General features: G+C 63.1%; 2 protein-coding genes across 6 annotated transcripts in view; one reads left to right on the forward strand and one right to left on the reverse strand.

The window, feature by feature from the left end:
• The window catches only part of aass (aminoadipate-semialdehyde synthase), a 158,507-nt gene that overhangs the window by 85,273 nt on the left and 49,098 nt on the right, over positions 1–24,136 (forward strand). The gene's annotated exons all lie outside the window — the stretch shown is intronic.
• LOC132210717 (RNA-binding protein 25-like) lies at positions 18,507–18,926 on the reverse strand (the record flags this gene model as incomplete). Its single annotated transcript, XM_059652618.1, has 2 exons — positions 18,507–18,551; positions 18,885–18,926. Coding segments are annotated over 2 exons (87 nt in total), but the record flags the coding sequence as incomplete, so codon positions are not given.

The raw sequence follows: 24,136 nt of genomic DNA on the forward strand, positions 1-24,136 counted from the left end.
TGTCTCTCTCTCGCGCTCTCTCTCTCTCGCGCTCTCTCTCTCTCGCGCTCTCTCTCTCTCGCGCTCTCTCTCTCTCGCGCTCTCTCTCTCTCGCGCTCTCTCTCTCTCGCGCTCTCTCTCTCGCGCGCTCTCTCTCTCGCGCGCGCTCTCTCTCTCTCTCGCTCTCTCTCACTGTCTGCTCTTGCGCTCTCTCTGTCTCGCTCTCTCGCTCTCGCTGCCTTGCGCTCTCTGTCTCTCGCGCTCTCTCTGTCTCTCGCGCTCTCTCTGTCTCTCGCGCTCTCTCTGTCTCTCGCGCTCTCTCGCTGTCTCTCGCGCTCTCTCTGTCTCGCGCTCTCTCTGTCTCGCGCTCTCTCTGTCTCGCGCTCTCTCTGTCTCGCGCTCTCTCTGTCTCGCGCTCTCTCTGTCTCGCGCTCTCTCGCTGTCTGCTCTTGCGCTCTCTCTGTCGCGCTCTCTCGTGCTCTCGCTGCCTTGCGCTCTCTCGCGCTGTCTCTCGCTCTCTCTGTCTCTCGCTCTCTCTGTCTCTCGCTCTCTCTGTCTCTCGCTCTCTCTGTCTCTCGCTCTCTCTGTCTCTCGCTCTCTCTCTCTCGCTCTCTCGCGCTCTCGCGCTCTCGCTGTCTTTCGCTCTCTCGCGCTCTCTTGCTCTCGCCGCCTTGCTCTCGCGCTCTCTCTGTCTCGCGCTCTCTCTGTCTCGCGCTCTCTCTGTCTCGCGCTCTCTCTGTCTCGCGCTCTCTCTGTCTCGCGCTCTCTCGCTGTCTGCTCTTGCGCTCTCTCTGTCTCGCGCTCTCTCTGTCTCGCGCTCTCGCGCTCTCTCTGTCTCGCGCTCTCGCGCTCTCTCTGTCTCGCGCTCTCGCGCTCTCTCTGTCTCGCGCTCTCTCTGTCTCGCGCTCTCTCTGTCTCGCGCTCTCTCTGTCTCGCGCTCTCTCTGTCTCGCGCTCTCTCTGTCTCGCGCTCTCTCTGTCTCGCGCTCTCTCTGTCTCGCGCTCTCTCTGTCTCGCGCTCTCTCTGTCTCGCGCTCTCGCGCTCTCTCTCTCTCGCGCTCTCTCGCTGTCTGCTCTTGCGCTCTCTCTGTCTCTCTCTCGCGCTCTCTCCGTCTCGCTCTCTCTCTCCGTCTCGCTCTCTCTCTCCGTCTCGCTCTCTCTCTCCGTCTCGCTCTCTCTCTCTCTCTCGCGCTCTCTCTCTTGCGCGCTCCCTCGCTGTCTGCTCTTGCGATCTCTCTGTCTCTCTCTCGCGCTCTCTCTGTCTCGCGCTCTCTCTGTCTCGCGCTTTCTCTGCCTCGCGCTCTCTGTCTCGCGCTCTCTCGCGCTCGCTGCCTTGCTCTCGCGCTCTCTCTGTCTCGCGCTCTCTCTGTCTCGCGCTCTCTCTGTCTCGCGCTCTCTCTGTCTCGCGCTCTCACTGTCTCGCGCTCTCACTGTCTCGCGCTCTCTCGCTGTCTGCTCTCGCGCTCTCTCGCTGTCTGCTCTTGCGCTCTCTCTGTCTCGCGCTCTCTCTGTCTCGCGCTCTCTCTGTCTCGCGCTCTCTCTGTCTCGCGCTCTCTCTGTCTCGCGCTCTCTCTGTCTCGCGCTCTCTCTGTCTCGCGCTCTCTCTGTCTCGCGCTCTCTCGCTGTCTGCTCTTGCGCTCTCTCTGTCTCGCGCTCTCTCTGTCTCGCGCTCTCTCTGTCTCGCGCTCTCTCTGTCTCGCGCTCTCTCTGTCTCGCGCTCTCTCTGTCTCGCGCTCTCTCTGTCTCGCGCTCTCTCTGTCTCGCGCTCTCTCTGTCTCGCGCTCTCTCTGTCTCGCGCTCTCTCTGTCTCTCGCTCCCTCTGTCTCTCGCTCCCTCTGTCTCTCGCTCCCTCTGTCTCTCGCTCCCTCTGTCTCTCGCTCCCTCTGTCTCTCGCTCCCTCTGTCTCTCGCTCCCTCTGTCTCTCGCTCCCTCTGTCTCTCGCTCCCGCTGTCTCTCGCTCCCGCTGTCTCTCGCTCCCGCTCTCTCTGTCTCGCGCTCTCTCTGTCTCGCGCTCTCTCTGTCTCGCGCTCTCTCTGTCTCGCGCTCTCTCTGTCTCGCGCCCTCTCTGTCTCGCGCCCTCTCTGTCTCGCGCCCTCTCTGTCTCGCGCCCTCTCTGTCTCGCGCCCTCTCTGTCTCGCGCCCTCTCTGTCTCGCGCCGTCTCTGTCTCGCGCCGTCTCTGTCTCGCGCCCTCTCTGTCTCGCGCCCTCTCTGTCTCGCGCCCTCTCTGTCTCGCGCCCTCTCTGTCTCGCGCCCTCTCTGTCTCGCGCCCTCTCTCTCTCTTGCGCTCTCTCTCTCTTGCTCTCTCTCTCTCTTGCTCTCTCCCTCCCTCTCGCGCTCCCTCCCTCTCGCGCTCCCTCCCTCTCGCGCTCCCTCCCTCTCGCGCTCTCTCTCTCTCGCGCTCTCTCTCTCTCGCGCTCTCTCTCTCTCTGCGCTCTCTCTCTCTCGCGCTCTCTCTCTCTCGCGCTCTCTCTCTCTCGCGCTCTCTCTCTCGCGCTCTCTCTCTCTCGCGCTCTCTCTCTCTCGCGCTCTCTCGCTGTCTGCTCTTGCGATCTCTCTGTCTCTCTCTGTCTCGCGCTCTCTCTCTGTCTCGCGCTCTCTCTCTGTCTCGCGCTCTCTCTCTGTCTCGCGCTCTCTCTCTGTCTCGCGCTCTCTCTCTGTCTCGCGCTCTCTCTCTGTCTCGCGCTCTCTCTCTGTCTCGCGCTCTCTCTCTCTCGCGCGCTCTCTGTCTCTCGCGCGCGCTCTCTCTCTCTCTCGCGCTCTCTCTCTCACGCGCTCGCTCTCTCTCTCTCGCTCTCTCTCACTGTCTGCTCTTGCGCTCTCTTTGTCTCGCTCTCGCGCTCTCGCTGCCTTGCGCTCTCGCGCTCTCGCGCTCTCGCGCTCTCTCGCTCTCTCTCGCTGTCTCTCACGCTCTCTCTGTCTCACGCTCTCTCTGTCTCACGCTCTCTCTGTCTCGCGTTCTCTCTGTCTCGCGTTCTCTCTGTCTCGCGTTCTCTCTGTCTCGCGCTCTCTCTGTCTCGCGCTCTCTCTGTCTCGCGCGCTCTCTGTCTCGCGCTCCCTCTGTCTCGCGCTCCCTCTGTCTCGCGCTCCCTCTGTCTCGCGCTCCCTCTGTCTCGCGCTCCCTCTGTCTCGCGCTCCCTCTGTCTCGCGCTCCCTCTGTCTCGCGCTCCCTCTGTCTCGCGCTCCCTCTGTCTCGCGCTCCCTCTGTCTCGCGCTCCCTCTGTCTCGCGCTCCCTCTGTCTCGCGCTCCCTCTGTCTCGCGCTCCCTCTGTCTCGCGCTCCCTCTGTCTCGCGCTCCCTCTGTCTCGCGCTCCCTCTGTCTCGCGCTCTCTCTGTCTCGCGCTCTCTCTGTCTCGCGCTCTCTCTGTCTCGCGCTCTCTCTGTCTCGCGCTCTCTCTGTCTCGCGCTCTCTCTGTCTCGCGCTCTCTCTGTCTCGCGCTCTCTCGCGGTCTGCTCTTGCGCTCTCTCTGTCGCGCTCTCTTGCGCTCTCGCTGCCTTGCGCTCTCTCGCGCTGTCTCTCGCTCTCTCTGTCTCTCGCTCTCTCTGTCTCTCGCTCTCTCTGTCTCTCGCTCTCTCTGTCTCTCGCTCTCTCTGTCTCTCGCTGTCTTTCGCGCTCTCGCTGTCTTTCGCTCTCTCGCTCTCTCGCGCTCTCTCGCTCTCTCGCGCTCTCTCTCTGTCTCGCGCTCTCTCTCTGTCTCGCGCTCTCTCTCTGTCTCGCGCTCTCTCTCTGTCTCGCGCTGTCTCGCGCTGTCTCGCGCTCTCGCTGTCTCGCGCTCTCTCTTTCTCGCGCTCTCTCTCTCTCTCTGTCTCGCGCTCTCTCTCTGTCTCGCGCTCTCTCTCTGTCTCGCGCTCTCGCTGTCTCTCGCTGTCTCTCGCGCTCTCTCGCTGTCTCTCGCGCTCTCGCTCTGTCTCGCTCTCTCTCTGTCTCGCTCTCTCTCTGTCTCGCGCACTCTCTGTCTCGCGCACGCTCTCTCGTGAACTCTCGCGCTCTCTCGCGCTCTTGCTGCCTTGCTCTCTCTCGCAGTCTCGCGCTCTCGCAGTCTCGCGCTCTCGCAGTCTCGCGCTCTCGCAGTCTCGCGCTCTCGCTGTCTCGCGCTCTCGCTGTCTCGCGCTCTCGCTGTCTCTCTGTCTCGCGCTCTCTCGCTGTCTGCTCTTGCGCTCTCTCTGTCGCGCTGTCTCGCGCTGTCTCGCGCTGTCTCGCGCTGTCTCGCGCTGTCTCGCGCTGTCTCGCGCTCTCTCGCGCTCTCTCGCGCTGTCTCGCGCTGTCTCGCGCTCTCTCGCGCTCTCTCGCGCTGTCTCGCGCTCTCTCGCGCTCTCTCGCGCTCTCTCGCGCTCTCTCGCGCTCTCTCGCGCTGTCTCGCGCTGTCTCGCGCTGTCTCGCGCTCTCTCTCTGTCTCGCGCTCTCTCTCTGTCTCGCGCTCTCTCTCTGTCTCGCGCTCTCTCTCTCTCGCGCGCTCTCTGTCTCTCGCGCGCGCTCTCTCTCTCTCTCGCGCTCTCTCTCTCACGCGCTCGCTCTCTCTCTCTCGCTCTCTCTCACTGTCTGCTCTTGCGCTCTCTTTGTCTCGCTCTCGCGCTCTCGCTGCCTTGCGCTCTCGCGCTCTCGCGCTCTCGCGCTCTCTCGCTCTCTCTCGCTGTCTCTCACGCTCTCTCTGTCTCACGCTCTCTCTGTCTCACGCTCTCTCTGTCTCGCGTTCTCTCTGTCTCGCGTTCTCTCTGTCTCGCGCTCTCTCTGTCTCGCGCTCTCTCTGTCTCGCGCTCTCTCTGTCTCGCGCGCTCTCTGTCTCGCGCTCCCTCTGTCTCGCGCTCCCTCTGTCTCGCGCTCCCTCTGTCTCGCGCTCCCTCTGTCTCGCGCTCCCTCTGTCTCGCGCTCCCTCTGTCTCGCGCTCCCTCTGTCTCGCGCTCCCTCTGTCTCGCGCTCCCTCTGTCTCGCGCTCCCTCTGTCTCGCGCTCCCTCTGTCTCGCGCTCCCTCTGTCTCGCGCTCCCTCTGTCTCGCGCTCCCTCTGTCTCGCGCTCCCTCTGTCTCGCGCTCTCTCTGTCTCGCGCTCTCTCTGTCTCGCGCTCTCTCTGTCTCGCGCTCTCTCTGTCTCGCGCTCTCTCTGTCTCGCGCTCTCTCTGTCTCGCGCTCTCTCGCGGTCTGCTCTTGCGCTCTCTCTGTCGCGCTCTCTTGCGCTCTCGCTGCCTTGCGCTCTCTCGCGCTGTCTCTCGCTCTCTCTGTCTCTCGCTCTCTCTGTCTCTCGCTCTCTCTGTCTCTCGCTCTCTCTGTCTCTCGCTGTCTTTCGCGCTCTCGCTGTCTTTCGCTCTCTCGCTCTCTCGCGCTCTCTCTCTGTCTCGCGCTCTCTCTCTGTCTCGCGCTCTCTCTCTGTCTCGCGCTCTCTCTCTGTCTCGCGCTGTCTCGCGCTGTCTCGCGCTCTCGCTGTCTCGCGCTCTCTCTTTCTCGCGCTCTCTCTCTCTCTCTGTCTCGCGCTCTCTCTCTGTCTCGCGCTCTCTCTCTGTCTCGCGCTCTCGCTGTCTCTCGCTGTCTCTCGCGCTCTCTCGCTGTCTCTCGCGCTCTCGCTCTGTCTCGCTCTCTCTCTGTCTCGCTCTCTCTCTGTCTCGCGCACTCTCTGTCTCGCGCACGCTCTCTCGTGAACTCTCGCGCTCTCTCGCGCTCTTGCTGCCTTGCTCTCTCTCGCAGTCTCGCGCTCTCGCAGTCTCGCGCTCTCGCAGTCTCGCGCTCTCGCTGTCTCGCGCTCTCGCTGTCTCGCGCTCTCGCTGTCTCTCTGTCTCGCGCTCTCTCGCTGTCTGCTCTTGCGCTCTCTCTGTCGCGCTGTCTCGCGCTGTCTCGCGCTGTCTCGCGCTGTCTCGCGCTGTCTCGCGCTGTCTCGCGCTCTCTCGCGCTCTCTCGCGCTGTCTCGCGCTGTCTCGCGCTCTCTCGCGCTCTCTCGCGCTGTCTCGCGCTGTCTCGCGCTGTCTCGCGCTCTCTCGCGCTCTCTCGCGCTCTCTCGCGCTCTCTCGCGCTCTCTCGCGCTCTCTCGCGCTGTCTCGCGCTGTCTCGCGCTGTCTCGCGCTCTCTCGCGCTCTCGCTGCCTTGCGCTCTCTCGCGCTGTCTCTCGCTCTCTCTGTCTCTCGCTCTCTCTGTCTCTCGCTCTCTCTGTCTCTCGCTCTCTCTGTCTCTCGCTCTCTCTGTCTCTCGCTGTCTTTCGCGCTCTCGCTGTCTTTCGCTCTCTCGCTCTCTCGCGCTCTCTCTCTGTCTCGCGCTCTCTCTCTGTCTCGCGCTCTCTCTCTGTCTCGCGCTCTCTCTCTGTCTCGCGCTGTCTCGCGCTGTCTCGCGCTCTCGCTGTCTCGCGCTCTCTCTTTCTCGCGCTCTCTCTCTCTCTCTGTCTCGCGCTCTCTCTCTGTCTCGCGCTCTCTCTCTGTCTCGCGCTCTCGCTGTCTCTCGCTGTCTCTCGCGCTCTCTCGCTGTCTCTCGCGCTCTCGCTCTGTCTCGCTCTCTCTCTGTCTCGCTCTCTCTCTGTCTCGCGCACTCTCTGTCTCGCGCACGCTCTCTCGTGAACTCTCGCGCTCTCTCGCGCTCTTGCTGCCTTGCTCTCTCTCGCAGTCTCGCGCTCTCGCAGTCTCGCGCTCTCGCAGTCTCGCGCTCTCGCTGTCTCGCGCTCTCGCTGTCTCGCGCTCTCGCTGTCTCGCGCTCTCGCTGTCTCTCTGTCTCGCGCTCTCTCGCTGTCTGCTCTTGCGCTCTCTCTGTCGCGCTGTCTCGCGCTGTCTCGCGCTGTCTCGCGCTGTCTCGCGCTGTCTCGCGCTGTCTCGCGCTCTCTCGCGCTCTCTCGCGCTCTCTCGCGCTGTCTCGCGCTGTCTCGCGCTCTCTCGCGCTCTCTCGCGCTCTCTCGCGCTGTCTCGCGCTGTCTCGCGCTCTCTCGCGCTCTCTCGCGCTCTCTCGCGCTGTCTCGCGCTGTCTCGCGCTGTCTCGCGCTGTCTCGCGCTGTCTCGCGCTGTCTCGCGCTCTCTCGCGCTGTCTCGCGCTCTCTCGCGCTCTGTCTCGGGCTCTCTCGCACTCTCGCTCTCGCTGCCTTGCTCTCTCGCTCTCTCTGTCTCGCGCTCTCTCTTGTCTCGCGCTCTCTCTGTCTCGCGCTCTCTCGCTGTCACTCGCGCTCTCTCGCTGTCACTCGCGCTCTCTCGCTGTCTCTCGCGCTCTCGCTCTGTCTCGCTCTCTCTCTGTCTCGCTCTCTCTCTGTCTCGCTCTCTCTCTGTCTCGCTCTCTCTCTGTCTCGCTCTCTCTCTGTCTCGCGCGCTCTCTGTCTCGCGCGCGCTCTCTCGCGAACTCTCGCGCTCTTGCTGCCTTGCTCCCTCTCGCAGTCTCGCGCTCTCGCAGTCTCGCGCTCTCGCAGTCTCGCGCTCTCGCAGTCTCGCGCTCTCTCGCTGTCTGCTCTTGCGCTCTCTCTGTCGCGCTGTCTCGCGCTGTCTCGCGCTGTCTCGCGCTGTGTCTCGGGCTCTCTCGCACTCTCGCTCTCGCTGCCTTGCTCTCTCGCTCTCTCTGTCTCGCGCTCTCTCTGTCTCGCGCTCTCTCTGTCTCGCGCTCTCTCTGTCTCGCGCTCTCTCTGTCTCGCGCTCTCTCTGTCTCGCGCTCTCACTGTCTCGCGCTCTCTCTGTCTCGCACTCTCTCGCTGTCTGCTCTTGCGCTCTCTCTGTCTCGCGCTCACGCGCTCGCTCTGTCTCTCGCTCCCTCTGTCTCTCGCTCCCTCTGTCTCTCGCTCCCGCTGTCTCTCGCTCCCGCTGTCTCTCGCTCCCGCTGTCTCTCTGTCTCGCGCTCTCTCTGTCTCGCGCTCTCTCTGTCTCGCGCTCTCTCTCTGTCTCGCGCTCTCTCTCTGTCTCGCGCTCTCTCTCTGTCTCGCGCTCTCTCTCTGTCTCGCGCTCTCTCTCTCTCGCTGTCTGCTCTTGCGCTCTCTCTGTCTCTCTCTCGCGCTCTCTCCGTCTCGCTCTCTCTCTCTGTCTCGCTCTCTCTCTCTGTCTCGCTCTCTCTCTCTCTCTGTCTCGCTCTCTCTCTCTCTCTCGCGCTCTCTCTCTCTCTCGCGCTCTCTCTCTCTCGCGCGCTCTCTCTCTCTCGCGCGCTCTCTCTCTCTCGCGCTCTCTCGCTGTCTGGTCTTGCGCTCTCTCTGTCTCTCTCTCGCGCTCTCTCTGTCTCGCTCTCTCTCTCTGTCTCGCTCTCTCTCTCTGTCTCGCTCTCTCCCTCTGTCTCGCTCTCTCCCTCTGTCTCGCTCTCTCCCTCTGTCTCGCTCTCTCCCTCTGTCTCGCTCTCTCTCTCTGTCTCGCTCTCTCTCTCTGTCTCGCTCTCTCTCTCTCTCTCGCTCTCTCTCTCTCTCTCGCTCTCTCTCTCTCTCTCGCGCTCTCTCTCTCTCGCGCTCTCTCTCTCTCGCGCTCTCTCTCTCTCGCGCTCTCTCTCTCTCGCGCTCTCTCTCTCTCGCGCTCTCTCTCTCTCGCGCTCTCTCGCTGTCTGCTCTTGCGCTCTCTCTGTCTCTCTCTCGCGCTCTCTCCGTCTCGCTCTCTCTCTCCGTCTCGCTCTCTCTCTCCGTCTCGCTCTCTCTCTCCGTCTCGCTCTCTCTCTCCGTCTCGCTCTCTCTCTCCGTCTCGCTCTCTCACTCTTGCGCGCTCTCTCGCTGTCTGCTCTTGCGATCTCTCTGTCTCTCTCTCGCGCTCTCTCTGTCTCGCGCTCTCTCTGTCTCGCGCTTTCTCTGCCTCGCGCTCTCTGTCTCGCGCTCTCTCGCGCTCGCTGCCTTGCTCTCGCGCTCTCTCTGTCTCGCGCTCTGTCTGTCTCGCGCTCTGTCTGTCTCGCGCTCTGTCTGTCTCGCGCTCTGTCTGTCTCGCGCTCTGTCTGTCTCGCGCTCTGTCTGTCTCGCGCTCTGTCTGTCTCGCTCTCTCTCGCTGTCTGCTCTTGCGCTCTCTCTGTTTCGCGCTCACGCGCTCCCTCTGTCTCTCGCTCCCTCTGTCTCTCGCTCCCTCTGTCTCTCGCTCCCTCTGTCTCTCGCTCCCTCTGTCTCTCGCTCCCTCTGTCTCTCGCTCCCGCTGTCTCTCGCTCCCGCTGTCTCTCGCTCCCTCTGTCTCTCGCTCCCTCTGTCTCTCGCTCCCTCTGTCTCTCGCTCCCTCTGTCTCTCGCTCCCTCTGTCTCTCGCTCCCTCTGTCTCTCGCTCCCGCTGTCTCTCGCTCCCGCTGTCTCTCGCTCCCGCTGTCTCTCGCTCCCGCTGTCTCTCTGTCTCGCGCTCTCTCTGTCTCGCGCTCTCTCTGTCTCTCGCGCTCTCTCTGTCTCTCGCGCTCTCTCTGTCTCTCGCGCTCTCTCTGTCTCTCGCGCTCTCTCTCTCTCGCGCTCTCTCGCTGTCTGCTCTTGCGCTCTCTCTGTCTCTCACTCGCGCTCTCTCCGTCTCGCTCTCTCTCTCTGTCTCGCTCTCTCTCTCTGTCTCGCTCTCTCTCTCTGTCTCGCTCTCTCTCTCTCGCGCTCTCTCTCTCTCTCGCGCTCTCTCTCTCTCGCGCTCTCTCTCTCTCGCGCTCTCTCTCTCTCGCGCTCTCTCTCTCTCGCGCTCTCTCTCTCGCGCTCTCTCTCTCTCGCGCTCTCTCTCTCGCGCCCTCTCTCTCTCGCGCTCTCTCGCTGTCTGCTCTTGCGCTCTCTCTGTCTCTCTCTCGTGCTCTCTCCGTCTCGCTCTCTCTCTCTGTCTCGCTCTCTCTCTCTGTCTCGCTCTCTCTCTCTCGCGCTCTCTCTCTCTCTCGCGCTCTCTCTCTCTCTCGCGCTCTCTCTCTCTCTCGCGCTCTGTCTCTCTCTCGCGCTCTCTCTGTCTCTCGCGCTCTCTCTCTCTCTCGCGCTCTCTCTCTCTCTCGCGCTCTCTCTCTCTCTCGCGCTCTCTCTCTCTCGCGCTCTCTCTCTCGCGCTCTCTCTCTCTCGCGCTCTCTCTCTCTCGCTGTCTGCTCTTGCGACCTCTCTGTCTCTCTCTCGCGCTCTCTCTCTCTCGCGCTCTCTCTCTCGCGCGCTCTCTCTCTCGCGTGCGCTCTCTCTCTCTCTCGCTCTCTCTCACTGTCTGCTCTTGCGCTCTCTCTGTCTCGCTCTCTCGCTCTCGCTGCCTTGCGCTCTCTGTCTCTCGCGCTCTCTCTGTCTCTCGCGCTCTCTCTGTCTCTCGCGCTCTCACTGTCTCTCGCGCTCTCACTGTCTCTCGCGCTCTCTCTGTCTCTCGCGCTCTCTCGCTGTCTCTCGCGCTCTGTCTGTCTCGCGCTCTGTCTGTCTCGCGCTCTGTCTGTCTCGCGCTCTGTCTGTCTCGCGCTCTGTCTGTCTCGCTCTCTCTCGCTGTCTGCTCTTGCGCTCTCTCTGTTTCGCGCTCACGCGCTCCCTCTGTCTCTCGCTCCCTCTGTCTCTCGCTCCCTCTGTCTCTCGCTCCCGCTGTCTCTCGCTCCCGCTGTCTCTCGCTCCCGCTGTCTCTCGCTCCCGCTGTCTCTCTGTCTCGCGCTCTCTCTGTCTCGCGCTCTCTCTGTCTCGCGCTCTCTCTGTCTCGCACTCTCTCTGTCTCTCGCGCTCTCTCTGTCTCTCGCGCTCTCTCTGTCTCTCGCGCTCTCTCTGTCTCTCGCGCTCTCTCTGTCTCTCGCGCTCTCTCTCTCTCGCGCTCTCTCGCTGTCTGCTCTTGCGCTCTCTCTGTCTCTCACTCGCGCTCTCTCCGTCTCGCTCTCTCTCTCTGTCTCGCTCTCTCTCTCTGTCTCGCTCTCTCTCTCTGTCTCGCTCTCTCTCTCTCGCGCTCTCTCTCTCTCTCGCGCTCTCTCTCTCTCGCGCTCTCTCTCTCTCTCGCGCTCTCTCTCTCTCGCGCTCTCTCTCTCGCGCTCTCTCTCTCTCGCGCTCTCTCTCTCGCGCCCTCTCTCTCTCGCGCTCTCTCGCTGTCTGCTCTTGCGCTCTCTCTGTCTCTCTCTCGTGCTCTCTCCGTCTCGCTCTCTCTCTCTGTCTCGCTCTCTCTCTCTGTCTCGCTCTCTCTCTCTCGCGCTCTCTCTCTCTCTCGCGCTCTGTCTCTCTCTCGCGCTCTCTCTGTCTCTCGCGCTCTCTCTCTCTCTCGCGCTCTCTCTCTCTCTCGCGCTCTCTCTCTCTCTCGCGCTCTCTCTCTCTCTCTCGCGCTCTCTCTCTCTCGCGCTCTCTCTCTCGCGCTCTCTCTCTCTCGCGCTCTCTCTCTCTCGCTGTCTGCTCTTGCGACCTCTCTGTCTCTCTCTCGCGCTCTCTCTCTCTCGCGCTCTCTCTCTCGCGCGCTCTCTCTCTCTCGCGCGCTCTCTCTCTCGCGTGCGCTCTCTCTCTCTCTCGCTCTCTCTCACTGTCTGCTCTTGCGCTCTCTCTGTCTCGCTCTCTCGCTCTCGCTGCCTTGCGCTCTCTGTCTCTCGCGCTCTCTCTGTCTCTCGCGCTCTCTCTGTCTCTCGCGCTCTCACTGTCTCTCGCGCTCTCACTGTCTCTCGCGCTCTCTCTGTCTCTCGCGCTCTCTCGCTGTCTCTCGCGCTCTCTCTGTCTTGCGCTCTCTCTGTCTTGCGCTCTCTCTGTCTTGCGCTCTCTCTGTCTCGCGCTCTCTCTGTCTCGCGCTCTCTCTGTCTCGCGCTCTCTCTGTCTCGCGCTCTCTCTGTCTCGCGCTCTCTCTGTCTCGCGCTCTCTCTGTCTCGCGCTCTCTCTGTCTCGCGCTCTCTCTGTCTCGCGCTCTCTCTGTCTCGCGCTCTCTCTGTCTCGCGCTCTCTCGCTGTCTGCTCTTGCGCTCTCTCTGTCGCGCTCTCTCGCGCTCTCGCTGCCTTGCGCTCTCTCGCGCTGTCTCTCGCTCTCTCTGTCTCTCGCTCTCTCTGTCTCTCGCTCTCTCTGTCTCTCGCTCTCTCTGTCTCTCGCTCTCTCTGTCTCTCTGTCTCTCGCTCTCTCGCTCTCTCGCTCTCTCGCTCTCTCGCTCTCTCGCTCTCTCGCTCTCTCGCTCTCTCGCGCTCTCGCTCTCTCGCGCTCTCGCTCTCTCGCGCTCTCGCTGTCTTTCGCTCTCTCACGCTCTCTTGCTCTCGCCGCCTTGCTCTCGCGCTCTCTCTGTCTCGCGCTCTCTCTGTCTCGCGCTCTCTCTGTCTCGCGCTCTCTCTGTCTCGCGCTCTCTCTGTCTCGCGCTCTCTCTGTCTCGCGCTCTCTCTGTCTCGCGCTCTCTCTGTCTCGCGCTCTCGCGCTCTCTCTGTCTCGCGCTCTCGCGCTCTCTCTGTCTCGCGCTCTCGCGCTCTCTCTGTCTCGCGCTCTCTCTGTCTCGCGCTCTCGCGCTCTCTCTGTCTCGCGCTCTCTCTGTCTCGCGCTCTCTCTGTCTCGCGCTCTCTCTGTCTCGCGCTCTCTCTGTCTCGCGCTCTCTCTGTCTCGCGCTCTCTCTGTCTCGCGCTCTCTCTGTCTCGCGCTCTCTCTGTCTCGCGCTCTCGCGCTCTCTCTGTCTCGCTCTCTCTCCATTGCGCGCTCTCTCTCTCTCTCTCTGTCTCGCTCTCTCTCTCTCTCTTGCGCTCTCTCGCTGTCTGCTCTTGCGCTCTCTCTGTCTCTCTCTCGCGCTCTCTCCGTCTCGCTCTCTCTCTCCGTCTCGCTCTCTCTCTCCGTCTCGCTCTCTCTCTCCGTCTCGCTCTCTCTCTCCGTCTCGCTCTCTCTCTCCGTCTCGCGCTCTCTCTCTCTCTCGCGCTCTCTCTCTTGCGCGCTCTCTCGCTGTCTGCTCTTGCGATCTCTCTGTCTCTCTCTCGCGCTCTCTCTGTCTCGCGCTCTCTCTGTCTCGCGCTCTCTCTGTCTCGCGCTTTCTCTGCCTCGCGCTCTCTGTCTCGCGCTCTCTCGCGCTCGCTGCCTTGCTCTCGCGCTCTCTCTGTCTCGCGCTGTCTCTGTCTCGCGCTCTGTCTGTCTCGCGCTCTGTCTGTCTCGCGCTCTGTCTGTCTCGCGCTCTGTCTGTCTCGCGCTCTGTCTGTCTCGCGCTCTCTCTGTCTCGCGCTCTCTCTGTCTCGCGCTCTCTCTGTCTCGCGCTCTCTCTGTCTCGCGCTCTCTCTGTCTCGCGCTCACTCTGTCTCGCGCTCTCTCTGTCTCGCGCTCTCTCTGTCTCGCGCTCTCTCTGTCTCGCGCTCTCTCTGTCTCTCGCGCTCTCTCTCTCGCGCTCTCTCGCTGCCTGCTGTTGCGCTCTCTCTGTCTCTCTCTCGCGCTCTCTCCGTCTCGCTCTCTCTCTCCGTCTCGCTCTCTCTCTCTCTCTCGCGCTCTCTCTCTCTCTCTCGCGCTCTCTCTCTCTCGCGCTCTCTCTCTCTCGCGCTCTCTCTCTCGCGCTCTCTCTCTCTCGCGCTCTCTCGCTGTCTGCTCTTGCGCTCTCTCTGTCTCTCTCTCGTGCTCTCTCCGTCGCGCTCTCTCTCCCTCGCGCTCTCTCTCTCTCGCGCTCTCTCTCTCTCGCGCTCTCTCTCTCTCGCGCTCTCTCTCTCTCGCGCGCTCTCTCTCTGTCTCGCTCTCTCTCTCTCGCGCTCTCTCTCTCTCTCGCGCTCTCTCTCTCTCGCGCTCTCTCTCTCTCGCGCTCTCTCTCTCTCGCGCTCTCTCTCTCTCGCGCTCTCTCTCTCTCGCGCTCTCTCTCTCGCGCTCTCTCTCTCTCGCGCTCTCTCTCTCTCGCGCTCTCTCTCTCTCGCGCTCTCTCTCTCTCGCTGTCTGCTCTTGCGACCTCTCTGTCTCTCTCTCGCGCTCTCTCTCTCTCGCGCTCTCTCTCTCGCGCGCTCTCTCTCTCGCGCGCGCTCTCTCTCGCGCGCGCTCTCTCTCACTGTCTGCTCTTGCGCTGTCTCTGTCTCGCTCTCTCGCTCTCGCTGCCTTGCGCTCTCTGTCTCTCGCGCTCTCTCTGTCTCTCGCGCTCTCTCTGTCTCTCGCGCTCTCTCGCTGTCTCTCGCGCTCTCTCTGTCTCGCGCTCTCTCTGTCTCGCGCTCTCTCTGTCTCGCGCTCTCTCTGTCTCGCGCTCTCTCTGTCTCGCGCTCTCTCTGTCTCGCGCTCTCTCTGTCTCGCGCTCTCTCTGTCTCGCGCTCTCTCTGTCTCGCGCTCTCTCTGTCTTGCGCTCTCTCACTGTCTGCTCTTGCGCTCTCTCTGTCGCGCTCTCTCGTGCTCTCGCTGCCTTGCGCTCTCTCGCGCTGTCTCTCGCTCTCTCTGTCTCTCGCTCTCTCTGTCTCTCGCTCTCTCTGTCTCTCGCTCTCTCTGTCTCTCGCTCTCTCTGTCTCTCGCTCTCTCTCTCTCTCGCTCTCTCTCTCTCTCTCTCTCTCTCTCTCTCTCTCTCTCTCTCTCTCTCGCTCTCTCGCTCTCTCGCGCTCTCGCTCTCTCGCGCTCTCGCTCTCTCGCGCTCTCGCTGTCTTTCGCTCTCTCGCGCTCTCTTGCTCTCGCCGCCTTGCTCTCGCGCTCTCTCTGTCTCGCGCTCTCTCTGTCTCGCGCTCTCTCTGTCTCGCGCTCTCTCTGTCTCGCGCTCTCTCTGTCTCGCGCTCTCTCTGTCTCGCGCTCTCTCTGTCTCGCGCTCTCTCTGTCTCGCGCTCTCTCTGTCTCGCGCTCTCTCTGTCTCGCGCTCTCTCTGTCTCGCGCTCTCTCGCTGTCTGCTCTTGTGCTCTCTCTGTCTCGCGCTCTCTCTGTCTCGCGCTCTCGCGCTCTCTCTGTCTCGCGCTCTCGCGCTCTCTCTGTCTCGCGCTCTCGCGCTCTCTCTGTCTCGCGCTCTCGCGCTCTCTCTGTCTCGCGCTCTCGCGCTCTCTCTGTCTCGCGCTCTCTCTGTCTCGCGCTCTCTCTGTCTCGCGCTCTCTCTGTCTCGCGCTCTCTCTGTCTCGCGCTCTCTCTGTCTCGCGCTCTCTCTGTCTCGCCCTCTCTCTGTCTCGCGCTCTCTCTGTCTCGCGCTCTCTCTGTCTCGCGCTCTCTCTGTCTCGTGCTCTCTCTGTCTCGCGCTCTCACTGTCTCGCGCTCTCTCGCTGTCTGCTCTTGCGCTCTCTCTGTCTCGCGCTCTCGCGCTCTCACTGTCTCGCGCTCTCACTGTCTCGCGCTCTCGCTGTCTCGCGCTCTCGCTGTCTCGCGCTCTCTCGCTGTCTGCTGTTGCGCTCTCTCTGTCTCTCGCTCCCTCTGTCTCTCGCTCCCTCTGTCTCTCGCTCCCTCTGTCTCTCGCTCCCGCTGTCTCTCGCTCCCGCTGTCTCTCTGTCTCGCGCCCTCCCTGTCTCGCGCCCTCCCTGTCTCGCGCCCTCCCTGTCTCGCGCCCTCCCTGTCTCGCGCCCTCCCTGTCTCGCGCCCTCCCTGTCTCGCGCCCTCCCTGTCTCGCGCCCTCCCTGTCTCGCGCCCTCCCTGTCTCGCGCCCTCCCTGTCACGCGCGCTCCCTGTCACGCGCCCTCCCTGTCACGCGCCCTCCCTGTCACGCGCCCTCCCTGTCACGCGCCCTCCCTGTCTCGCGCCCTCCCTGTCTCGCGCCCTCCCTGTCTCGCGCCCTCCCTGTCTCGCGCCCTCCCTGTCTCGCGCCCTCCCTGTCTCGCGCCCTCCCTGTCTCGCGCCCTCTCCCTCTCGCGCCCTCTCCCTCTCGCGCCCTCTCCCTCTCGCGCCCTCTCCCTCTCGCGCCCTCTCCCTCTCGCGCTCTCTCCCTCTCGCGCTCTCTCCCTCTCGCGCTCTCTCCCTCTCGCGCTCTCTCTCTCTCTCGCGCTCTCTCTCTCTCTCGCGCTCTCTCGCTGTCTGCTCTTGCGATCTCTCTGTCTCTCTCTGTCTCGCGCTCTCTCTCTGTCTCGCGCTCTCTCTCTGTCTCGCGCTCTCTCTCTGTCTCGCGCTCTCTCTCTGTCTCGCGCTCTCTCTCTGTCTCGCGCTCTCTCTCTGTCTCGCGCTCTCTCTCTGTCTCGCGCTCTCTCTCTGTCTCGCGCGCTCTCTCTCTCGCTCTCTCTCTCTCACGCGCTCGCTCTCTCTCTCTCGCTCTCTCTCACTGTCTGCTCTTGCGCTCTCTTTGTCTCGCTCTCGCGCTCTCGCTGCCTTGCGCTCTCGCGCTCTCTCGCTCTCTCTGTCTCTCGCACTCTCTCGCTGTCTCTCACGCTCTCTCTGTCTCGCGTTCTCTCTGTCTCGCGTTCTCTCTGTCTCGCGTTCTCTCTGTCTCGCGTTCCCTCTGTCTCGCGTTCCCTCTGTCTCGCGTTCCCTCTGTCTCGCGCTCTCTCTGTCTCGCGCTCTCTCTGTCTCGCGCTCTCTCTGTCTCGCGCTCTCTCTCTCGCGCTCTCTCTCTCGCGCTCTCTCTGTCTCGCGCTCTCTCTGTCTCGCGCTCTCTCTGTCTCGCGCTCTCTCTGTCTCGCGCTCTCTCTGTCTCGCGCTCTCTCTGTCTCGCGCTCTCTCGCTGTCTGCTCTTGCGCTCTCTCTGTCGCGCTCTCTCGCGCTCTCGCTGCCTTGCGCTCTCTCGCGCTGTCTCTCGCTCTCTCTGTCTCTCGCTCTCTCTGTCTCTCGCTCTCTCTGTCTCTCGCTCTCGCTCTCTCGCGCTCTCGCTCTCTCGCGCTCTCGCTGTCTTTCGCTCTCTCTGTCTTTCGCTCTCTCTCTGTCTTTCGCTCTCTCTCTGTCTCGCGCTCTTCCTCTGTCTCGCGCTCTCTCTCTGTCTCGCGCTCTCTCTCTGTCTCGCGCTGTCTCGCGCTCTCGCTGTCTCGCGCTCTCGCTGTCTCGCGCTCTCGCTGTCTCGCGCTCTCGCTGTCTCGCGCTCTCTCTTTCTCGCGCTCTCTCTCTCTCTCTGTCTCGCGCTCTCTCGCTGTCTCTCGCGCTCTCTCGCTGTCTCTCGCGCTCTCTCGCTGTCTCTCGCGCGCTCTCGCTGTCTCTCGCGCGCTCTCGCTGTCTCTCGCGCGCTCTCGCTGTCTCTCGCGCGCTCTCGCTGTCTCTTGCGCGCTCTCGCTCTGTCTCGCTCTCTGTCTCGCGCACGCTCTCTCGTGAACTCTCGCGCTCTCTCGCGCTCTCGCAGTCTCGCTGTCTCGCGCTCTCGCTGTCCTGCGCTCTCTCGCTGTCTGCTCTTGCGCTCTCTCTGTCGCGCTGTCTCGCGCTGTCTCGCGCTGTCTCGCGGTGTCTCGCGCTCTGTCTCGGGCTCTCTCGCACTCTCGCTCTCGCTGCCTTGCTCTCTCGCTCTCTCTGTCTCGCGCTCTCTCTGTGTCTTGCGCTCTCTCTGTCTCGCGCTCTCTCGCTGTCTCTCGCGCTCTCGCTCTGTCTCGCGCTCTCTCTGTCTCGCGCTCTCTCTGTCTCGCGCTCTCTCTGTCTCGCGCTCTCTCTGTCTCGCGCTCTCTCTGTCTCGCGCTCTCTCTGTCTCGCGCTCTCTCTGTCTCGCGCGCTCTCTCTCTCGCTCTCTCTCTCGCGCTCTCTCTCTCTCGCGCTCTCTCTCTCTCGCGCTCTCTCTCTCTCGCGCTCTCTCTCTCTCGCGCTCTCTCTCTCTCGCGCTCTCTCTCTCTCGCGCTCTCTCTCTCTCGCGCTCTCTCTCTCTCGCGCTCTCTCTCTCTCGCGCTCTCTCTCTCTCGCGCTCTCTCGCTGTCTGCTCTTGCGCTCTCTCTGTCTCTCTCTCGTGCTCTCACCGTCTCGCTCTCTCTCTCTGTCTCGCTCTCTCTCTCTGTCTCGCTCTCTCTCTCTGTCTCGCTCTCTCTCTCTCTCTCGCGCTCTCTCTCTCTCTCGCGCTCTCTCTCTCTCTCGCGCTCTCTCTCTCTCGCGCTCTCTCTCTCTCGCGCTCTCTCTCTCTCGCGCTCTCTCTCTCTCGCGCTCTCTCGCTGTCTGCTCTTGCGACCTCTCTGTCTCTCTCTCGCGCTCTCTCTCTCGCGCGCGCTCTCTCTCTCTCTCGCTCTCTCTCACTGTCTGCTCTTGCGCTCTCTCTGTCTCGCTCTCTCGCTCTCGCTGCCTTGCGCTCTCTGTCTCTCGCGCTCTCTCGCTGTCTCTCGCGCTCTCTCTGTCTCGCGCTCTCTCTGTCTCGCGCTCTCTCTGTCTCGCGCTCTCTCTGTCTCGCGCTCTCTCTGTCTCGCGCTCTCTCTGTCTCGCGCTCTCTCTGTCTCGCGCTCTCTCTGTCTCGCGCTCTCTCTGTCTCGCGCTCTCTCTGTCTCGCGCTCTCTCTGTCTCGCGCTCTCTTTGTCTCGCGCTCTCTCTCTTGCGCTCTCTCTCTCTCGCGCTCTCTCTCTCTCGCGCTCTCTCTCTCTCGTGCTCTCTCTCTCTCGCGCTCTCTCGCTGTCTGCTCTTGCGCTCTCTCTGTCTCTCTCTCGTGCTCTCTCCGTCTCGCTCTCTCTCTCCGTCTCGCTCTCTCTCTCTGTCTCGCTCTCTCTCTCTGTCTCGCTCTCTCTCTCTGTCTCGCGCTCTCTCTCTCTCTCGCGCTCTCTCTCTCTCGCGCTCTCTCTCTCTCGCGCTCTCTCTCTCTCTCGCGCTCTCTCTCTCTCGCGCTCTCTCTCTCTCGCGCTCTCTCTCTCTCGCGCTCTCTCTCTCGCGCTCTCTCTCTCTCGCGCTCTCTCTCTCTCGCGCTCTCTCTCTCTCGCGCTCTCTCTCTCTCGCGCTCTCTCTCTCTCGCGCTCTCTCTCTCTCGCGCTCTCTCGCTGTCTGCTCTTGCGACCTCTCTGTCTCTCTCTCGCGCTCTCTCTCTCGCGCGCGCTCTCTCTCTCTCTCGCTCTCTCTCACTGTCTGCTCTTGCGCTCTCTCTGTCTCGCTCTCTCGCTCTCGCTGCCTTGCACTCTCTGTCTCTCGCGCTCTCTCGCTGTCTCTCGCGCTCTCTCTGTCTCGCGCTCTCTCTGTCTCGCGCTCTCTCTGTCTCGCGCTCTCTCTGTCTCGCGCTCTCTCTGTCTCGCGCTCTCTCTGTCTCGCGCTCTCTCGCTGTCTGCTCTTGCGCTCTCTCTGTCGCGCTCTCTCGTGCTCTCGCTGCCTTGCGCTCTCTCGCGCTGTCTCTCGCTCTCTCTGTCTCTCGCTCTCTCTCTCTCTGTCTCTCGCTCTCTCTGTCTCTCGCTCTCTCTGTCTCTCGCTCTCTCGCTCTCTCGCTCTCTCGCGCTCTCGCTGTCTTTCGCTCTCTCGCGCTCTCTTGCTCTCGCCGCCTTGCTCTCGCGCTCTCTCTGTCTCGCGCTCTCTCTGTCTCGCGCTCTCTCTGTCTCGCGCTCTCTCTGTCTCGCGCTCTCTCTGTCTCGCGCTCTCTCTGTCTCGCGCTCTCTCTGTCTCGCGCTCTCTCTGTCTCGCGCTCTCTCTGTCTCGCGCTCTCGCGCTCTCTCTCTCTCGCGCTCTCTCTGTCTCGCGCTCTCTCTGTCTCGCGCTCTCTCTGTCTCGCGCTCTCTCTGTCTCGCGCTCTCGCGCGCTCTCTCTGTCTCGCGCTCTCTCTGTCTCACGCTCTCTCTGTCTCGCGCTCTCTCTGTCTCGCGCTCTCTCTGTCTCGCGCTCTCTCTGTCTCGCGCTCTCTCTGTCTCGCGCTCTCTCTGTCTCGCGCTCTCGCGCTCTCTCTGTCTCGCGCTCTCTCTGTCTCGCGCTCTCTCTGTCTCGCGCTCTCTCTGTCTCGCGCTCTCTCTGTCTCGCGCTCTCTCTGTCTCGCGCTCTCACTGTCTCGCGCTCTCACTGTCTCGCGCTCTCTCTGTCTCGCGCTCTCACTGTCTCGCGCTCTCTCGCTGTCTGCTCTTGCGCTCTCACTGTCTCGCGCTCTCTCGCTGTCTGCTCTTGCGCTCCCTCTGTCTCTCGCTCCCTCTGTCTCTCGCTCCCTCTGTCTCTCGCTCCCTCTGTCTCTCGCTCCCGCTGTCTCTCGCTCCCGCTGTCTCTCTGTCTCGCGCTCTCTCCCTCTCGCGCTCTCTCCCTCTCGCGCTCTCTCCCTCTCGCGCTCTCTCCCTCTCGCGCTCTCTCCCTCTCGCGCTCTCTCCCTCTCGCGCTCTCTCTCTCTCGCGCTCTCTCTCTCTCGCGCTCTCTCTCTCTCGCGCTCTCTCTCTCTCGCGCCCTCTCTGTCTCGCGCCCTCTCTGTCTCGCGCCCTCTCTGTCTCGCGCCCTCTCTGTCTCGCGCCCTCTCTGTCTCGCGCCCTCCCTGTCTCGCGCCCTCCCTGTCTCGCGCCCTCCCTGTCTCGCGCCCTCCCTGTCTCGCGCCCTCCCTGTCTCGCGCCCTCCCTGTCTCGCGCCCTCCCTGTCTCGCGCCCTCCCTGTCTCGCGCCCTCCCTGTCTCGCGCCCTCCCTGTCTCGCGCCCTCCCTGTCTCGCGCCCTCCCTGTCTCGCGCCCTCCCTGTCTCGCGCCCTCCCTGTCTCGCGCCCTCCCTGTCTCGCGCCCTCCCTGTCTCGCGCCCTCCCTGTCTCGCGCCCTCCCTGTCACGCGCCCTCCCTGTCACGCGCCCTCCCTGTCACGCGCCCTCCCTGTCTCGCGCCCTCCCTGTCTCGCGCCCTCCCTGTCTCGCGCCCTCCCTGTCTCGCGCCCTCCCTGTCTCGCGCCCTCCCTGTCTCGCGCCCTCCCTGTCTCGCGCCCTCTCCCTCTCGCGCCCTCTCCCTCTCGCGCCCTCTCCCTCTCGCGCTCTCTCCCTCTCGCGCTCTCTCCCTCTCGCGCTCTCTCCCTCTCGCGCTCTCTCTCTCTCTCGCGCTCTCTCTCTCTCTCGCGCTCTCTCGCTGTCTGCTCTTGCGATCTCTCTGTCTCTCTCTGTCTCGCGCTCTCTCTGTCTCGCGCTCTCTCTCTGTCTCGCGCTCTCTCTCTGTCTCGCGCTCTCTCTCTGTCTCGCGCGCTCTCTCTCTCGCTCTCTCTCTCTCACGCGCTCGCTCTCTCTCTCTCGCTCTCTCTCACTGTCTGCTCTTGCGCTCTCTTTGTCTCGCTCTCGCGCTCTCGCTGCCTTGCGCTCTCGCGCTCTCTCGCTCTCTCTGTCTCTCGCACTCTCTCGCTGTCTCTCACGCTCTCTCTGTCTCGCGTTCTCTCTGTCTCGCGTTCTCTCTGTCTCGCGTTCTCTCTGTCTCGCGTTCTCTCTGTCTCGCGTTCCCTCTGTCTCGCGTTCCCTCTGTCTCGCGTTCCCTCTGTCTCGCGTTCCCTCTGTCTCGCGCTCTCTCTGTCTCGCGCTCTCTCTGTCTCGCGCTCTCTCTGTCTCGCGCTCTCTCTGTCTCGCGCTCTCTCTCTCTCGCGCTCTCTCTCTCTCGCGCTCTCTCTCTCGCGCTCTCTCTGTCTCGCGCTCTCTCTGTCTCGCGCTCTCTCTGTCTCGCGCTCTCTCTGTCTCGCGCTCTCTCGCTGTCTGCTCTTGCGCTCTCTCTGTCGCGCTCTCTCGCGCTCTCGCTGCCTTGCGCTCTCTCGCGCTGTCTCTCGCTCTCTCTGTCTCTCGCTCTCTCTGTCTCTCGCTCTCTCTGTCTCTCGCTCTCTCTGTCTCTCGCTCTCGCTCTCTCGCGCTCTCGCTCTCTCGCGCTCTCGCTCTCTCGCGCTCTCGCTGTCTTTCGCTCTCTCTGTCTTTCGCTCTCTCTCTGTCTTTCGCTCTCTCTCTGTCTCGCGCTCTTCCTCTGTCTCGCGCTCTCTCTCTGTCTCGCGCTCTCTCTCTGTCTCGCGCTCTCTCTCTGTCTCGCGCTCTCTCTCTGTCTCGCGCTGTCTCGCGCTCTCGCTGTCTCGCGCTCTCGCTGTCTCGCGCTCTCGCTGTCTCGCGCTCTCTCTTTCTCGCGCTCTCTCTCTCTCTCTGTCTCGCGCTCTCTCGCTGTCTCTCGCGCTCTCTCGCTGTCTCTCGCGCTCTCTCGCTGTCTCTCGCGCGCTCTCGCTGTCTCTCGCGCGCTCTCGCTGTCTCTCGCGCGCTCTCGCTCTGTCTCGCTCTCTGTCTCGCGCACGCTCTCTCGTGAACTCTCGCGCTCTCTCGCGCTCTCGCAGTCTCGCTGTCTCGCGCTCTCGCTGTCTTGCGCTCTCTCGCTGTCTGCTCTTGCGCTCTCTCTGTCGCGCTGTCTCGCGCTGTCTCGCGCTGTCTCGCGGTGTCTCGCGCTCTGTCTCGGGCTCTCTCGCACTCTCGCTCTCGCTGCCTTGCTCTCTCGCTCTCTCTGTCTCGCGCTCTCTCTGTGTCTTGCGCTCTCTCTGTCTCGCGCTCTCTCGCTGTCTCTCGCGCTCTCGCTCTGTCTCGCTCTCTCTCTGTCTCGCTCTCTCTCTGTCTCGCGCTCTCTCTGTCTCGCGCTCTCTCTGTCTCGCGCTCTCTCTGTCTCGCGCTCTCTCTGTCTCGCGCTCTCTCTGTCTCGCGCTCTCTCTGTCTCGCGCTCTCTCTGTCTCGTGCTCTCTCCGTCTCGCTCTCTCTCTCTGTCTCGCTCTCTCTCTCTGTCTCGCTCTCTCTCTCTCTCTCGCGCTCTCTCTCTCTCTCGCGCTCTCTCTCTCTCTCGCGCTCTCTCTCTCTCTCGCGCTCTCTCTCTATCGCGCTCTCTCTCTCTCGCGCTCTCTCTCTCTCGCGCTCTCTCTCTCTCGCGCTCTCTCTCTCTCGCGCTCTCTCTCTCTCGCGCTCTCTCTCTCTCGCGCTCTCTCGCTGTCTGCTCTTGCGACCTCTCTGTCTCTCTCTCGCGCTCTCTCTCTCGCGCGCGCTCTCTCTCTCTCTCGCTCTCTCTCACTGTCTGCTCTTGCGCTCTCTCTGTCTCGCTCTCTCGCTCTCGCTGCCTTGCGCTCTCTGTCTCTCGCGCTCTCTCGCTGTCTCTCGCGCTCTCTCTGTCTCGCGCTCTCTCTGTCTCGCGCTCTCTCTGTCTCGCGCTCTCTCTGTCTCGCGCTCTCTCTGTCTCGCGCTCTCTCTGTCTCGCGCTCTCTCTGTCTCGCGCTCTCTCTGTCTCGCGCTCTCTCTGTCTCGCGCTCTCTCTCTCTCGCGCTCTCTCTCTCTCGCGCTCTCTCTCTCTCGCGCTCTCTCTCTCTCGCGCTCTCTCGCTGTCTGCTCTTGCGACCTCTCTGTCTCTCTCTCGCGCTCTCTCTCTCGCGCGCGCTCTCTCTCTCTCTCTCGCTCTCTCTCACTGTCTGCTCTTGCGCTCTCTCTGTCTCGCTCTCTCGCTCTCGCTGCCTTGCGCTCTCTGTCTCTCGCGCTCTCTCGCTGTCTCTCGCGCTCTCTCTGTCTCGCGCTCTCTCTGTCTCGCGCTCTCTGTCTCGCGCTCTCTCTGTCTCGCGCTCTCTCTGTCTCGCGCTCTCTCTGTCTCGCGCTCTCTCTGTCTCGCGCTCTCTCTGTCTCGCGCTCTCTCTGTCTCGCGCTCTCTTTGTCTCGCGCTCTCTCTCTTGCGCTCTCTCTCTCTCGCGCTCTCTCTCTCTCGCGCTCTCTCTCTCTCGTGCTCTCTCTCTCTCGCGCTCTCTCGCTGTCTGCTCTTGCGCTCTCTCTGTCTCTCTCTCGTGCTCTCTCCGTCTCGCTCTCTCTCTCCGTCTCGCTCTCTCTCTCTGTCTCGCTCTCTCTCTCTGTCTCGCTCTCTCTCTCTGTCTCGCGCTCTCTCTCTCTCTCGCGCTCTCTCTCTCTCGCGCTCTCTCTCTCTCGCGCTCTCTCTCTCTCGCGCTCTCTCTCTCTCTCGCGCTCTCTCTCTCTCGCGCTCTCTCTCTCTCGCGCTCTCTCTCTCGCGCTCTCTCTCTCTCGCGCTCTCTCTCTCTCGCGCTCTCTCTCTCTCGCGCTCTCTCGCTGTCTGCTCTTGCGACCTCTCTGTCTCTCTCTCGCGCTCTCTCTCTCGCGCGCGCTCTCTCTCTCTCTCGCTCTCTCTCACTGTCTGCTCTTGCGCTCTCTCTGTCTCGCTCTCTCGCTCTCGCTGCCTTGCACTCTCTGTCTCTCGCGCTCTCTCGCTGTCTCTCGCGCTCTCTCTGTCTCGCGCTCTCTCTGTCTCGCGCTCTCTCTGTCTCGCGCTCTCTCTCTCTCGCGCTCTCTCTGTCTCGCGCTCTCTCTGTCTCGCGCTCTCTCTGTCTCGCGCTCTCTCTGTCTCGCGCTCTCTCTGTCTCGCGCTCTCTCTGTCTCGCGCTCTCGCGCGCTCTCTCTGTCTCGCGCTCTCTCTGTCTCGCGCTCTCTCTGTCTCGCGCTCTCTCTGTCTCGCGCTCTCTCTGTCTCGCGCTCTCTCTGTCTCGCGCTCTCTCTGTCTCGCGCTCTCTCTGTCTCGCGCTCTCTCTGTCTCGCGCTCTCGCGCTCTCTCTGTCTCGCGCTCTCTCTGTCTCGCGCTCTCTCTGTCTCGCGCTCTCTCTGTCTCGCGCTCTCTCTGTCTCGCGCTCTCACTGTCTCGCGCTCTCTCGCTGTCTGCTCTTGCGCTCTCACTGTCTCGCGCTCTCTCGCTGTCTGCTCTTGCGCTCTCTCTGTCTCTCGCTCCCTCTGTCT

This window comes from Stegostoma tigrinum, chromosome 18, assembly GCF_030684315.1.
Source record: "Stegostoma tigrinum isolate sSteTig4 chromosome 18, sSteTig4.hap1, whole genome shotgun sequence".
NCBI lineage: Eukaryota > Metazoa > Chordata > Chondrichthyes > Orectolobiformes > Stegostomatidae > Stegostoma > Stegostoma tigrinum.